Source organism: Hipposideros armiger, unplaced genomic scaffold (assembly GCF_001890085.2).
Source record: "Hipposideros armiger isolate ML-2016 unplaced genomic scaffold, ASM189008v1 scaffold_430, whole genome shotgun sequence".
NCBI lineage: Eukaryota > Metazoa > Chordata > Mammalia > Chiroptera > Hipposideridae > Hipposideros > Hipposideros armiger.
Window position 1 is genome coordinate 608091 of NW_017731780.1, and position 16818 is coordinate 624908.

At 37.3% G+C, this 16818-nt stretch overlaps 1 protein-coding gene across 2 annotated transcripts in view; it reads left to right on the forward strand.

Moving 5' to 3' along the window:
* The window catches only part of FGL1 (fibrinogen like 1), a 30514-nt gene extending 15759 nt beyond the window's left edge, over positions 1-14755 (forward strand). For both annotated transcript variants that reach the window (XM_019664753.1, XM_019664754.1), the window contains exons 4-8: positions 7053-7212; positions 7474-7571; positions 10434-10522; positions 10688-10875; positions 14392-14755. In XM_019664753.1, coding sequence (XP_019520298.1) covers positions 7053-7212; positions 7474-7571; positions 10434-10522; positions 10688-10875; positions 14392-14551 — 695 coding nt within the window. In that variant the 3' untranslated portion in view covers positions 14552-14755. The remainder of the gene's footprint in view (positions 1-7052; positions 7213-7473; positions 7572-10433; positions 10523-10687; positions 10876-14391) is intronic.
* The last annotated feature ends 2063 nt before the right edge of the window (positions 14756-16818 follow it).

Genomic DNA, 16818 nt, shown 5'->3' on the forward strand with positions numbered 1-16818 from the left:
CTCTCTCTCTCTCTCTCTCTCTCTCTCTCTCTCTCTCTCTCTCTCTCTCTCTCTCTCTCTCGCCATCTAGGTCAGAAAGGGGGTCAGGTGTGGGGGAGGAAAGATCAGAGGAAGCAGAGATGAAAACCCCCAAGTGCATGATCAAAGCTAGAGAAAAGAGGAAAGTGGGGGTGGTACAAGAAGAAGAGAGAGAAGAGAATATAAAAATGCTTGAGGGAGAGTCTTTGATTCCAAGGATGGCCCCTCTTCTAGACCACAGGGACTTGAAGTGGAACCATAAGGAGTTGAAAGTGTGTTTGGTGATGGAGGCAGTTGCTCTGGCAGAGAGGTTGCTAGTATTATGAGTGTGCTGGCTTTGTGGAAGCAGCATAGATATGGTGTTAGATGTATATGGTGGAACCAGAATTTGGACATTACCTGTTGTCATGTGTCACTTTTGCATGTTATAATACATTCCAGGGACACTAAATTTATTTCAGTTTCTCAGCAGCATCCTGCTCACCTGAGCCTTTGGAACGTTGTATTTGTCTCTTTCTCTATCGAGAACTCAATCCCTTCCCCCTGGGCTGATTCATACTATACAGTCTTCTGATCCCAGTTTAGCTCTTCAAGAAACTTTTCCTGACCCTGAAGTCTAGATTAAGCACCACTTCTATGCACTCCAAAAGCATCCTCTATTTTTCTATCTTAGTACTTATCATAGAGTCATGTCACTACGTGCTTAATATTTTCAGCACCTACCATGGTGACTGGCATAGAGTAAATGTTCCACACATACAGAGAGTGCCAAAAAAATACACATTTTAAGAAAGGAAAACTATTAAAATTGTAATACTCAATATATACCGATAACAAAAGATGAATACAAGTCACCTTTGACTTCTGCAATTACAAGAGGTGCGCAAAGTGGTTACCATCAGCATCCAGACACTACTGATTACGGCGAACTACTGCTTGAGCAACGTTGACCAAAGTGTCCACTTGTATACATTGTTTTTTGGCACCCCCAGTATTTTTAAAATTTAATTGGTGGAACAGATCAGGTGAAAGAAAGTGAGGGAAAACACTTCAAACTGACCCCTAGGGTAGAACAAGCTAGTAATTTGAATAATAGCTTGAGAGGAAGGCAACAGGTTAGTTATTCAAGGGATGAGCATACAGGAATGTGAATACAAAACTAGGTACAAAACTGACCCCAGGACAACAAACTGATGGATGCAGGAGATGTACCATTATTCCAAATTCTAAACCAAGCTCATGATTCAGGGTATCTATTTAGACACAATCTGAGCAGGTTGTCAATACAGATCCTAGTATCCGATAATGGCCAGAGGCCTGCAATTGGGTGTTTGGTCCTAGGATTGTGCCACCTGTCATGAGAAGACGGAAGTTTAAGAGCTAAAAATCTGATCCCTGTGTTGAGTGTGGGAGCAGACCTTAGGAAACAAGAGGTCACCAAGGAGTAAGGCAAGAAATCAGTTACTAAGAAATTAAACTATCAAGGTCAGACAGAGCAAGACTGACTGCATAAGCAGGAATTGGGTAGAAGAGTCATATGGACAGGACCCAGACAAGCCATTATAGTGTTTTTGTGTGTGTGTGTGTGTTTCTTATAACATTATAACACTTGTAATAATAGAAGACATTCTAGATGACTGCTTCTGGATATAACAGCTAAAAAAAATCCATAAGTTAGTAGATCCATGTTTAATAGTCATCATATATGGTGAAAGCATGAGGGAGAAGGAGGAATAAACTATGAAATATAAATACAGTTCAATTGTGCTTTATTTTTCAACATCTAGGCAATAGTACTAGAGAGCCTACCGAGGGCAAACATTTGACAAATAAAATATGTAACATACAAATTTCAATAAAATATATAGTATATTATAGCATCTATGTTATATTTAATTATATATAATATGTATTATATAAAATTTATAAGAACTTGCTCATACCAAAACTTATGGTTTTGATGTCCTTAAATTTTAAAAAATTAAGTATTCATGCATATGATCTATAGAAATACAAATTTCTTTGTTCTTATTTACAAATTACTATAGTATTACTAAGTTAATTATTTTCTGAATTCTATTTCTTCTCATGGTAGCAAATACCTAATTACATACAACTTAGCAATTTATGCAAACTATTACAAATAACATGATTTCTATAGAACATAATTAAATGCATTCTTTTAAGCTTTTGGGTGCTACTGAATTACACACTTAAGTTAAAAGATTATAGTACCAAATTTGCATTAATCGGTGACAATCACAACAGCCTATGGCATCATAACATCTGTTCAGCCAACAAAACCACTGGCTTAGCCCTGTCCAATTCTGCAGGAGCTCCAAACGTTATGAAGCAGTCTCTTGAGGCAGTCTGTGTTGTGGCTGAGGTGTAAGCTCTGAAGCCTGGTTTCAAAGTCCAGCTGCCCCTCTTGCTAGCTGTGGCCTTTGGAAAGTTACTTTACCTCTATGTGCCTCGTTCCTCATCTGTATAGTAGAAATGATAAGAATATCTGTTTCTTCGTTGAAAAAATTAAATAAATTAATATGCGTATACATGTGTCACGAGCGACTGCTAGGCTCACAGTCCGTGCTGCAGTCTCTTCCTGCAAGTCAGAAGGACTAACCCATGAGAGATCTACCTGGCACTGACTGAGGCCTCTGTGGTAGCCGCGGCACGAGCAAAAAACAGAGCATGCAAGATCTTAAATGCCTTTCAATATGCTCTTTACTCAAACATCAACACACCAAACAGTAAAGCACACAGAGTAATACAATAATTGGGTAAAATAGAGTAACGAACCAGTCCCAAAGTCAATCAGAGTCCAGGTAGTGCACTGGTCTGGGAGGTCAGTCCAGCAGAGGTTCGGTCCGAGTGGAACAAAGCTGAGTGGAGGGTTCTTGGAGCCGAGCGACAGCATGGTCACCTCTCAGTCAAGACCAGCTCTCTGAACTGCAAAAGTCCTTAGTTTTTATGCAGTTTTGAGGGCCTTTCTGACGTCACCTTATCAGGGTAGCCAGCCGGTGACCTCACTGTCCTCTTATCATCAGTAGCAGGCCTTTGGAGTATAGCTGGTTACACCCAATTACCAGAGCAACTGGGCAGTTCCCTGGACGTTGTCTGCTGAGTTCTCTGCGCATGTCCAAAATGGAGTTACTCTTGCTCATGCAATATAGAGTCACTCTTGCTCACACAAAACTCATTCTAACAGCTTCCACGGGTGCTCTATACAACGTGATTACAAAAGCATTTAGATCAATAAATGCCAGCTATCTATCTATGTGAGTAGCATATCCCCACCTTTTCGCAGGAAATACATTCCAAGACCCCCAGTGTGCCTGAAACCCTAGTGCCAAACCCTATATATACTTTGTTTTTTCCTATACGTACACACCCTGAGGAAGAAGTTTATGGTTTCTCTTTGGCATTTCCGAATGCTCAGCAACACTATTTGAGCTTTGGGGCCATTATTAAGTAAAATCAGGGTGGCTTGAACACAAGCACCACGGTACTGAGACAGTCGATCTGATCACTGAGAAAGGTACTAAGTGACTAACAGGTGAGGAGCACCTACAACATGGAGATGCTGGACAAGGGGATGATTCACAGCCAGGCACGACGGAGTGGGATTTGTGAGATTTCATTCGCTTTTCAGAATGGAACACAATTTAAGACTTAGGAATTATTTCTGAAAGTTTCTATTTAATAGTTTCAGACCACGCAGTTAACCACAGGTAACTTAAACGGTGTACAGCAAAACCATGGATAATTAAGGGGCATTACTGTATATCATCTCTCCCTGGTTTTCAGAGGAGGGAGCCCACTCACTCCACCCTACAAGAATACTGCACTCTCCAAGGAACCAACTTCCTTTCTCCTCTTCTGTTTCCTTCTGTCTCCTGGGAGTTGAGAATGGTGGTGGCAGGGCCAGTCCTGGCATTTCCCAGCATGCCCTGTGGAGGGGAAGCTGACCTCCTGCTGGCCTTTCCTTTGAGTTTACAATGTGGGTCACTTAGAGCCTTTAGTTCTTAGCTTTGAGCTCAGCTACCATTCTGGGACAAGGGGAAAAGGCCCATTTGGCATGTTATCCTGTCACTTTATGAAGCTTAAACATTCAGCCTTCCAACATGGCTTGTTTTCTGCATGATCAGAGAAAGTATTTACCTCACCCAGTTTCACACAATGTTTGTCAAACCCGGCAGGAAGCCCTGGATTCACTCTAGTATTATGTAAGTACCTAAAAATCCTTTTTTTCTTTCTAACTCCCACAACACAGAGCTCTTTAACACTGCCTCTCTCTTGCCTATCTTCCAGGGGGTTGAGTGGGTCAAACATCTTGAAAATTTATTGTTTTAGAAGGCAGCTTTGCTCACCACTATACCATCAATGATGCACTAAATGGAGAACCATATGATTTCACTTATATGTAGGATATAAAACTGAAAGCAACAAAAAAACAAGACAAACAAACAAAAACCCATTGACACAGACAACAGTTTAGTGGTTACCAGAGGGTAAGGGGGGAGAGGGTGGTAGAAGTGGGTAAAGCAGTCAAATATATGGTGATGGAAGGAGAACTGAATCTGGGTGGTGAACACACAATGCAACATACAGATGATGTATTATAGAACTGTACATTTTGAAGCCTATATAATTTTACTAACCAATGTCACCCAATAAATTTAATAAAAAGTTTTTATAAAGCAAGTGAATGAACAAACAAAAACTCATAGACACAGATAACAGTATGGTGGTTACCAGAGGGAAAAAAGGGTGGAAAGAGGTAGAAAAGGGTAAATAGAGTCAAATATATGGTGATGGAAGGAGATTTGACTTTGGGTGGTGAACACACAATGCAACATACAGATGATGTATTATAGAATTGTACATTTGAAACCTATATAATTTTATTAACAGATGTCACTCTAATAAATTTAATAAAATTTTAAAAATTATTGTTGTAAATATCTAGTTAATATTTAAAACTCGACATTGTTTCAACTTTTTACTATCACAGTGTCAGTCACAGTTTCCCAAGGCGGGCTTCTTAACCTATCTGTCATAAGCAATTTTACTACAGGCACTTATTTAATTTCTATTTATTTCTTGGTCGGTTGGTTTGTTTTTCTTTTGTTCCAGTTAAAAGTTTTCCTCTGGATCTTAAGTTGTATTTAACATTTTCCTCTAGGAAGAAGGAAAGGTTTTTAAAAACACAAACAAACTCACATTTGGCATAAAATAAAAACAAATAAAAATGTTGGCTGAAAACTCCATATTCACAAAGTTTTCCTGAGGCAAGCATTATAGCTAATTATTTCCATATTTGCCTGGAAAATAGTCTGAGCCTTATGAGTCTTCACTATTCAGCATTTTGATAGGAGGTTAAATGTAAGTAAAGAGCTTTTCTAATAAGAAAAGTTAAAATGTGCATACTTTAATGAAAAGTGGTTTGCAATATACTTGACCACAAGATGTAAGCTTTTGAACAACATTGAACTTGGGTAATCATTTTCCCATTGTTTTTCTTCATGTTTAATTGCTAGAACAGGAGAACAGGATCTTTTTTTTTTTTATAGTTCAGCATGTATAACAAACACTGGGCTTTTGAATCTCAAAAATAAATACGTGAATAAAGCTTAAATCATTACAAAGATGAACATCTCACCAAAGCAGTAGTATATGATTGGTCTCAGCTAGGGGAGGGCTTTAGAAAGTGACAGAGGTTCTTTATTTTCTTTTGTCTTCGGCTTCCTATTGCCTATTCAGTTTATTTAATGTGGAATATGTTTTATTTATAACAAAACAGAATTGTAGACAATTTGGCACCAATGGAAAGGAAGAAAGAACTTAAAAATATGCTGAAAGAATGGAATTATTTAATCAGGAAGAGAAGACAATTAGACAGGAAATTAACAAAATGATAAAGGTAAAATTTGAAAGTTAGTGATACCATAATATAGTATTTTTATTCAAAATCTGTGACTGGGTAGGCTTGAAAATATCTCTGTACAGTGGCCACTATTTCAACTACCCTAAAACACAGTTTCCTGGTCATCTAAACAATAGCGAAGTCCATTCTTGCCACATTCTCTAAGTCTGTAAAGAACAGCCTAGGTGAGACCCAGTAATATTGGATTGTCAGAAAAGTCATGATGCATTTTTGCAATGAAAAACACAAAAAAAAATACATCATGACTTTTCCGACAACCCAATATTAATTTATGTCACCCTCAAGTGGCTTAAGAAACAGATGCTGCTTTTTGATGACAAATTGGTAGCTATGTTAGCTTCAATGGTGAAAGAAATCCAGTGGAAAAGAAGAATGCTAGGATACAAGGAATAGCAGACACTTGCAGTTTTCAGCAAAAATATCTAAGAATACATGGACTGTTAGAAATTTCAGTGGGGTAGTAAAAACTCTGGTGAGACTGAGAGGTTGTAACAATCTAACAAGAAGAGGACTATTTTGAATTCCTGTCCAAAATTTCTGAAGGATTTATAATGCTCTAAGCCAAGATAGCCCATATTAGATTATTTGTTTGGTGTTTTATTTCTACTTTCATTTTAGCTTCATAAGAGACAGAATTTCCACTATTGTCTGATAAAGCTATAAGTTCCATCTATATATATTATATATATATATAAGTTCCACATATATATAAGTTCCATATATATATAAGTTCCATATATATATATATATATGTATATATATATATATATACTGTAATTAACCGAACACATATAATTTTAAAAAATTGTTTTCCATAAAAATTATAAATGGCAAACCAGATCTCTATTTCACTCTTTATTTTCCATGATTATATTAAGGTGTCAGATGATAATTAAATACTAGGAAAAGAAATAAGACTTTTCTAATATCCACTGGGAGATGTACAAGAGGCAAATTTAAAGAGCTGATTGTCTACATCATGTGTTTATCTGTCTCCATTAGTATTCACTAATCATATTCAGAGGCTCCCTTTATTAAAAAAAAAACAACACATAACAAATATTACATTACCTTGTTTTGCAAACAGATTGTTCGGAGATTTTCAATGATGGGTACAAGCGCAGTGGATTTTACAAAATCAAACCTCTCCAGAGCCTAGCAGAATTCTCTGTTTATTGTGACATGTCTGATGGAGGAGGATGGACTGTAATTCAGAGACGATCCGACGGCAGTGAGAACTTTAGCAGGTGTGTTAATTACGACATAAGGATTTGTCTGGAGTAGCAAATGTGAGATTCATAATAAGTAAATCTTTTTGTACTATTCTGGAATTTATTAATTAGACAGAATTTCACTCTCTAAATAAGAATACTGAAAGTGTATTAGCTAATCAAGAAAATATTGGGAGTGGGAGCTGGGAACAGCAGTGCGGGGTTGTGAGCACCTTGGGTACTGTATAGGTCTATTTGGGATTTTGCTAAAATCAGCTTTCACTTTAAATGTTTTAGAGGCTGGGATGACTATGAAAATGGCTTTGGAAATTTTGTCCAAAAAAACGGCGAATATTGGCTGGGTAATAAAAATCTTCACTTGTTAACCACTCAAGGTAAGATTTACCTAGTATCAAATTCATTTGAAATACAATAAAACAACACTAAAATGTTTTTCACTAAATCATAGGTGATAGAAATAACTCAGTAACTACTGTGATTTGCAGCTGACAATGATCCCTTTTCGGTAAAACCATCCCTTTGCAAAATGTGACTGCTTAAACCTAAGAATGGAGGTGAAGGAACTAGACCTGGGCTGTGGGTGGGGAATTTCTCATCTATGTTTTCTATTTCTGAGAAAGAAATGTAAAGTCATAGTCATTCTTTTTTTCATGCCTTGAGTGACTCAAAATATAGATATACTGTACAGTTATCTATTGCCACAATAATACTGTGTAATAAGCCACTTCAAAAATGTAGTGGCTTAAAACAACAACCATGTATTATTTCTCACAGATCTACAAGTTGGCTGGGTGGCTTTACTAATCAGCGCTGTGCTCCACTGGTCTTGGCTGGGCCTGCTCATGAGTCTGTTATCAACCTTCTAGTCAGCTAGAGGCTGGCTCTTCTAGGTTGGCCTCAGATGGAACAATTCAGCTCTGCTCCACATGGTCGCTCATCCTCCAGGGAGCTAGCCTGGACTCGGACTTGTAGCACAGACAGAATTCTGAGAGAGAGTGGAAGCACATAAGTCTCTTGAGCCCTAGAATTGGCACACAATAATTTTCACTGCTTTGTGTTGGTGAAAGGACCAGCTCAGATGTAAGGAGAAAGAAAATCAACTTAACGGGAGGCGTTACAAAGTAGAATTGCTATCAGGGGAAGGTGAAGAATTGGGGAAATTGGGGCTGTTGTTGCCATCAAAACCATACTATACTGAATGTCCTTGTTTCCATTCCCCTTCTAATTTTATTTTGAAAATTTCAAAGATACAGCAAAGCTGAAAGATGTTTCAACCTGGCACTTAAATTCTACATTAACATGTTATGATGCTTGTTCTTATCCCATATCTGTCCATCATCAATTCATTTTATTTTTTTGACACATTTCAAAGTAAATTGAAGACATCTGTAAAAGCCCCCCATATACTTTTACATGGATACCTTTAACTGGAGTTCAATATTTGTCTAAAAATAATCTTAGAAGCCTAATACTTTGTTTGTCCTTGTGTCCAATGCTTTCTAACTTTCAACATACTTATTATCCTACTTTTAAGTGTTTTATGATAGACGTATAACACTTATCATACCAGCTTCTGTTTTTTTCACATATTAATATGTATATGGTTTCTTATTGAAATTATGAAAACCTCAAAAAAGTCACCCTTGGCGCTTTCTAAATACACAATATTCATACTTTTTGTTTTTCAAGTTATTATTAAATGCTTATTCACCCAGATGCACTTGGTCAACACATCTGCTTCCCCTTCATGTTTTGATTAGTGTTCAGTCTGGCTACTCTTATGGTAGAAAAAAAATGCATTTATCAGTTCAAGGCTTCACAACCACATATCACATTATCTCAAGGAAAATCAGTGCCTGTGTCCCTGCATTCTTTAATTATGAGAACACTCAGGGCTAAGGAATTGCTTCTGAAAATAGCTTTATCCCCATTTCACAAATTTTGATGGGAGGTGTTTGCAATAAGGTTAATTTAGAAATTACATTTAGAAATATAATTGCGTTTTTATTCACTTAATGACCAAGAGATATTCAGATGACTACCTGAAGAATTGAGACTGATTTTGTATTTCTTCTATGATACAAAGCAGTTTTCGGAGAGCTAACAGCCTGCCTTACTGCTCCCCTCTCGTCCACTTCATAGTCTTGGTTCATATACGCTTTGCTGCCTTTCTATCAGGTTCTAGGGGCTCTTCCATGGAACCCCATTTTAGAGAGCTCCATGGGACAAGGAATCTGTGAAGTCAAAGTGCCAAGGCTCACAAAGGCCCACATCCCTCCTAGACGCACCCCAGTAATGGAGAATCCAGCTTTCCAAACACCCATGAGCTTGTCTCCAGGACCCATTCATGCCTCCCCATCTGTCCTGTGGGAAGGTGTTGCTGCTGGTGTGTGCTCCCTTAAGCCTGAGGGGATGTGAGAGAACAGCTTTTATTGTGGGTGTAAACAGAGCTTAGGTGTTCAGCCTGGAAAGTCCACAAGTGTGGATAAGGCCTCTTGCTGTATGTGATGGAGACAGTGCGGGAGGAGAAAGGAGGCAGACCATACACCAGGCCTGAGTGATGGGGCTCAGGGCCGCTCTCTCCTGGGCCTCCATGTTCTGGCCTGGAATCCTGAGGAGTCTAAGATTCTAAATTCAAACATGGTCTTACAGGTCATCGTGAAATATTATTTATCAAAGTAGTAGGATAGAACAGGCATTATTTAACGTTTAGTTTGATTTATAACTTCCTATGTTCCAGGCAGTAGTTCTGTTTCTGAAAAATAGCCTTTGTTATTTGCAAATGAGGAGAGAATGAAGAAAAGATGATTACAGAAGATACCAACTATTTAGTCATTATTTATATTTAAGATCAACATTCTTACGGAAAAGAAGATAAGCATTTAAACTTCTTAAAACTTCTTTTCTTTTGTTGTTAGATTTCTTCATTTATTAACTAAATGATATTTTTCTGTTGTCCTTTGCCAAGTAAATTGCACTAGCTTTTCACCTATGATAGATCTAGTAGAAATTTTCTGCCTTTAATATTGTGTCCATAATTTTTTCAAGTAAAATGCACAACAAAACATTTCATGTTGTAAATACAATGGGGTCACTGTTTATTCTTTGAAAAACTGACCCTTGGAAGAGAGAAATAGTCTAAGTAAAATAGAACTATGAATTGTTTTTAAGCCTCAGTAAGTCAGTGTCACCTCACACATTTAAATTAAATTTCTTGTTGTTATTTTCTTTTCCAGGAGACTACACTTTAAAAATCGACCTTGCAGATTTTGAAAAAAATAGCAATTATGCCCAATATAAAAATTTCAAAGTTGGAGATGAAAAGGTACAAAATTTTCAAATAAGTCCCACAAATTATGCCGAAAACATACAAGATAAGCCCTGAAGTTAGTGGAAACAAAAAATATACAATAGAACCTATTCTTTTATTTATTAAATAAGCCTATTTTAAAAATAGTGACAACTGACAGAAGTTGTCTCTGTTCCTTAGAATTCCTATGAGTTGAATATCGGGGAATATTCTGGAACTGCTGGAGATGCACTTGGCGTAAATTTTCACCCTGAGATGCAATGGTGGGGTAGTCACCAAAACATGAAATTCAGCACATGGGACAGAGATAATGACAACTATGAAGGGAACTGTGCAGAAGAAGATCAGTCCGGCTGGTGGTTCAACAGGTTTGACATTTTATAAGCATAGTTGTAATGGCGTTGATGATATCTCCCTGGTGGGCATTAATTATAATCCCCGTGTGAGGTAATGTTGGTCTTCCTTGTCATACTGGTATTATTAAGCAATCATCTTTATTAGAATTCTTCAGTGATGAAGTATTTTGAGGATTTGTTCATTGTGTACCTTAGTAAAGCTTGCAAGGTATGTCATGGAAATATATCAAATTACTACTTTTACAAAGAGTGTTTGCAACCTGAATTATGGGTGAGTTATCATAAAGAGTAGGCCACAAATTGCATGAAGAAATACAGAGCATCTACACACAGGAAAAATATTTTCAGCATTCTAATCCTCAAGTAGCTCTTCACCTTTTCCTATCATACGAAATGGCCATGTTATTGTTGTAAATTTTTCTATGTAATACTACTTTTCAATTACTGTGACTTTCATGAAATCATTGAATCCAAGCTCCTCCCAGTGCAGAAATTTCCTCTACAATATCCCTGAAACCTAATTTCACTCTCTGATTGAATATTTCAGTGTTACTTTATCAGCAAGATCATTCTATTATTGACTGTACTTCTTTCTTCTATTAACCTGAAATTTGTCACCTTTTACTTCACCAGTTTTTTTCCTGGTAACGGCAGGGTAATTATAATTTCTTTTCAAGNAAATTTGTCAACTTTTACTTCATCAGTTTTTTTTCCTAGTAACGGCAGGGTAATTATAATTTCTTTTCAAGATAACTTTTTGGGCACTGAATGAGAAGATATTTATTGTATTTATTAGTATTTTCTCTTCTCTAGGCCAGATGCTCCTGATTCCTTTAAGTCGTCTCCACCCAAGATGGTTTCCAGACAGCTCCCTTTGTTGTAATCACAAATTTAAGGCAGGAATGGAAGCTTCATAGAATCTTCCTTAATAATAACCCAATGGGCCTGGTGTATCTGCAAAGCAGATGTGCTCAAACTGTTAGGCAGTACATGAGTTTTGAACATCTTTTCTCTTTGGAAGACAGGGGCCATTTCAAAATATCTGGACATTGAAACTTTCCATTACAGAATTTTTCGTAAGTGAATATTTCTGAAATGTCAGGTTTTCTATGTAATTAAGGACTAGCCATTTAAGTTCCACAATCCAAATGTTGACATTTTTTGTTATATAAGCACTTTTAAAGCATTTAAGAGTCCTCTATCTTATTAAGTGGAGGTATACCAGACATATGTTAATTTTCCCTAAAATCACAGGAGTTCTCATTATGAGCATCAGTTATTGTGAGGTGCTGATTTAGAATTGTAGATTCTATGAAGATACAGCTAGCTCTAGGTAGTACCAAGTTGAATCTAAGCAGTTGTAAAAACAGTATTTTCTCTGGATTTTGCTTTTCTAAAAGTGTGAGTCCATTTAGGTTTTGGGAACTGGAGCACATACAGCAGTGAAAGGGGACAGAGAAACAAAGCTATCTTTCCTATTTAGCAAATCAAAGATAAATGGCAGTCTTGTCTCCAGTGGTTTTCTTGTTCTTTTAGAAACCATTTTTCTTACCTTCTCTTTCTCCTCATTTTTCTTCTCCTGGTCCTTCTAAGTTAGCATTATGTAAAAATGATCAGCGTTAGGTAAAACTTCCTATAATTCACAAAATCGCAAGCATCCCTTAATGTTTGATTTGGAACAGAATTCCATTTGCAGAAATGACAATCAGCTAATGTTACCATAAGATCAAAACTGTGTACCTTTTCAGTTGATTGGCTTGTATCATGCCTGAGTGACAACTGGCACACATATTAACCTGGGAAAATAAATGATTTACTTGACTTTAAAGATAGGGGTTCAAGGAGGACAAAGGCAGTTCAGTAGCTGGAGGCCCTTAGGGGGCCTGGCTGCATCATCCTTGGAGTCAAAGGAGATGATGATAAGGCTGTGCAAGCAGAAAATTAGCAAAGCTAGAGAAAAAGCCAATTGTCCCAGAAGCTTGATGTAGCTTCTATCATGCCTGCTAAGGTTAACTTTATCATCCTCATTATTTTTTTCAGCCCCATAGTTTTTCTAATTTAAATGAAATGTGGGCACTTCATAATTATCACCCACCTACGAGGTGTTCTTTCTCCACATAGCAAACCAGTCACAGGGTGTTGGTGTCTTCTCTGCTTTGCTCGTGTAGCATAACATTTCATGTGGGTGCTCACACCTACTTCTTCGCCAGGGGAGCCCCAACCATCTCCCGATCGAGTTCCAAGTCCAGGCTGTTCTAGAAACCGAAAGATGCTGGAAAATTGGTCTCAAAATAACTAAGGTTTCCTCTGTTGACCATACAGTCAATTCCTAATGAGATTCAAATCACAGACCAAATAAAAATGTATATGTAGTAGATGTCTCTAGGAAGATGGAGACACACCAAGGTACAGATTCTGGAGGCCCAATTTAGAGGAGTGTTTGCTTTTTTGACAGTACTTTCCATGCAGTTTTAAAAACACAGTACGTTCTTGACACTTGCAGATTTAGTATACATGGTTTCGATTAGTTACATCTATTTAAATTAGGAGGACAGTCAGGATGGTCAGCAGGGGTGAGTCACTAAGCTGGTAGGTGATCCAACCCAACACTCCTCATTTATGGGTAAATTATATGTTTTTTTAATTCAATAATGTGGGTGCTTTCCATAGATTTTTTCAGAACTATCCTTTGTGAATGTTCTCTTTATATTCTAATGCCTGACATCTTTTCATTGGTTATATTATATCAGTAAAGAAATATGTAGCAATTCATTTCATAATGGCACACAGAAAATGATCACATACTCCTAGTTTATCCATATCAGGGACAAATTTTACATATTTTAAAGGAGGAAGGGAGGCATTTTAAAATTTATGATAACCTAACCCACTTATCCACAATAGATTGGAGCAATATATTAGAGTAAAAAATTAACTTAGCAACTTGGACAAATGATTATTGGTTGATGGCTGGTAAAACTTTAAATGGTGGGTTTAGGCTTTGTTTACTTACCCTTGAGGTTAAAATGATTGCTACGCTAGAGATTTTAAAAAAGGGAGGAAGAAAGTTTGAATTATGAAATCTAAGTTTTGGCAGCAGATGGGTGAATGTGTAACTGCAAATTATCCAGGAAAGCTGGCAGCACAGCACTGTACTCTGTTAACCCAAATCACTCTTACTAAGGCTGAAGGTTACAAGGTTATGTTTTTGCTTGCTTGGGATTTTTGTTTGTTTGTTTGTTTAAAGGCTATTAAGAACAGAGGTGCTTCTTTATCAATACACTACCAGTGTCCTGCCTTGTATTCTCAGATTTGTTAATGCAGTAAAATCCACATTAAAAAAACAACAACAAACTAACATCTTTTGTAGAAATAGCTTAGCTTTTGAAAACTGATATTTTCTTATCTGAAAGATGGAAGAATTCATAGTTAAAATGTTTTTGATCATTTGCTAGCAAAAAAAAAAAGGGAATTAGAAGGATATTTTTCTATTCTGATTGTTCTGTGTTTATTTTTTTCTCCCACTAGATGTCACTCTGCAAACCTGAATGGTTTATATTACCCAGGCTCCTATCGCGCTGAAACCGACAACGGGATTATCTGGCACACTTGGCATGGATGGTGGTATTCTTTGAAATCCGTGGTTATGAAAATTAGGCCAAATGATTTTATTCCAAATATTGTTTAATTGTCCCTTGTGGGCTTTCATTTCTGCAATTCATCTTGGTTTAAAGTGATTTGAAAAATAGCAATTCTGAACACGTAGATATATGATCGCCATCATAATTGTGATGTGTATTACTTTTAATTCTCAACTTGATTTTAATACTTAATGTCATTTCAGTACAGCAAATATATGATATTCACCAAATAAATGTATATTATGTTAATATTGACTGAACTCCTATGTACAGAGGGCTATGATAAGAGCTTATGTTGAACAAAAAATAAAAAGCATAGAATATATGCCACAACTTGGGAGATAATACAAGCATAAATGCACAATAAATTATGTACGAATGCAGTTGGAAAATACACATGAACAAAATCCAGCAAACAATGGATTGGCCAAATCAACTACATGGATAATAAATATTATGAGTAGGGATATGAACTCAGGTTTCTGACTACAGAGCTGAAACTCTTGTAAACACAACCCAGGATCTTAATCACTCACTATAAAATACTATCTCATATTTTTAGGATGTTTATGCAGGTTATACTCTTCTTTCAGATGCCTGTCTTATACCAATCCTGTGAAGTATTATTATCCCCATTTAACAGAGCCAACAATTTATGGATCTGAGATTTTGTGACTGCTCAAAGTTACAAAGCTAATAAATAAATAGGGGAACAAGGACGTCAATCCAAGTCTTCTGATGCTGAATGTAATGTTTTGCCACCGTGCTACAGGTTGTTCTGGATAGAATTTGGATAGGTGAGGTGGACAGAGAACCCTTCAAGTGAGAGTAAAAGCATGACTAAAGGCAAGCTGTTACCCCAAAACATTTGAGTACCAAAAGTGTCACGCACAGAGGCTACATACAGTTGAAGTCCACATGAAGCTCAGGGTTGTTTTTGGGGGTTTTGTTTTTTGTTTTTTAAATAAAGACGTACACTAATCATATAATCACAAACATATAAATATTTTAAAAGCTGGTAAGCATGAAGGAAAAATATGTACCCGGGGACTGTATAGCAGGGGACCTGACCTGGCTTCGGGGGAGAGGATCAGAAAAGGTTCCAGTCGGTTCAAGTCCAGCCCGAGCTGAGCAGCCGCTGAGCTGCCAATAGGTAGCAGGATGGCTCAGCTAAAAAAAAAAAAAAAAGGTTCCAGGAAGAACAAACTTTTTGAGCTAAGATCTTTTAATTAGGAGTACGTGGGAAATCATTGCAGGCAGAGGGAATCCCTTGTGTGAAGTACACAAAGCATGAAAGTGCATGGAAACAAAAAATGATTTGAGAGGCACTATCACTTAGTGATCTTTATGGCTTAAACCAATGATGCTGCCACTTCACAGCTGTGTGACCTTGAGTAGGCTACTTAACTTCTCTGAACCTCAGCTATCTCATCTGTAAGATGAAGATTATAATACTACCTGCCTCATAGGCTTAAGTGAAAATTACACGAGTAAAGTACTTAGAATAATGCCCTGCACAAAGTTAGCAGGCAGTAAGAACTAGCTGTGATTATTCGTGAAACAGGCATTAAGGGACAATAATAATAGATGTCTTGAAATAACGAGTCACATAAAGATGTTAGTTAGTAGTTATACTTTATCCTTGAACCAGTGTTTTCTGAAGCGGTGCTTCTTCACCTTTAATAGCATACAAATCACCGGGGGTTCTTATTAAAAATGTAGATGATGATTCTGGGCTGGGGCCTTAAGATTCTGGTTTTTGAACAAGTTTCCAGACGATACAAACGCTGCTGCTCTAGGAGTCACACTTTGAAAAGCAAGGATGTGAGATAGTAATAGTTAACACAGGAAGAAAAGGGCTCCTTGAGCAAATGGGTTTAGGAGATGATATAGTAAACAAAACTCCACAGATTTCTTCTCTTGAGTATTTCTCAGTCCTTGAATAGTCTAACGTGCATTCTGAAGTTCCAAGAGGGATATATAGTATGTTGCATTTGGATATCCAGTTAGAAGTGTGTTCAGCTGCAAGGTCACCTGATTTTGGAAGTCCAAACAAATAGGGATTTGTTTGTCTTACGTAACAAGAACTCAGGAGGTAGAAGGCTGCTGGCCCAGGCTCAGTGCCCTGCAGTGTGAAAGCTGATATGGCTGCAATTCACTTTGCCCTTCCTTCAAAATCACAAGCTGTCTACTGCAGCTCCTGCTTCCAGTCCATGTCCAAAGCAGGAAGAAGAGGGAAGGGTCAACAGACTTCAGTCTCTGCCTTATTGGCCAGAAGTGTGTCATCTGGTCACTCCATCTGGAAGTCCGCTCA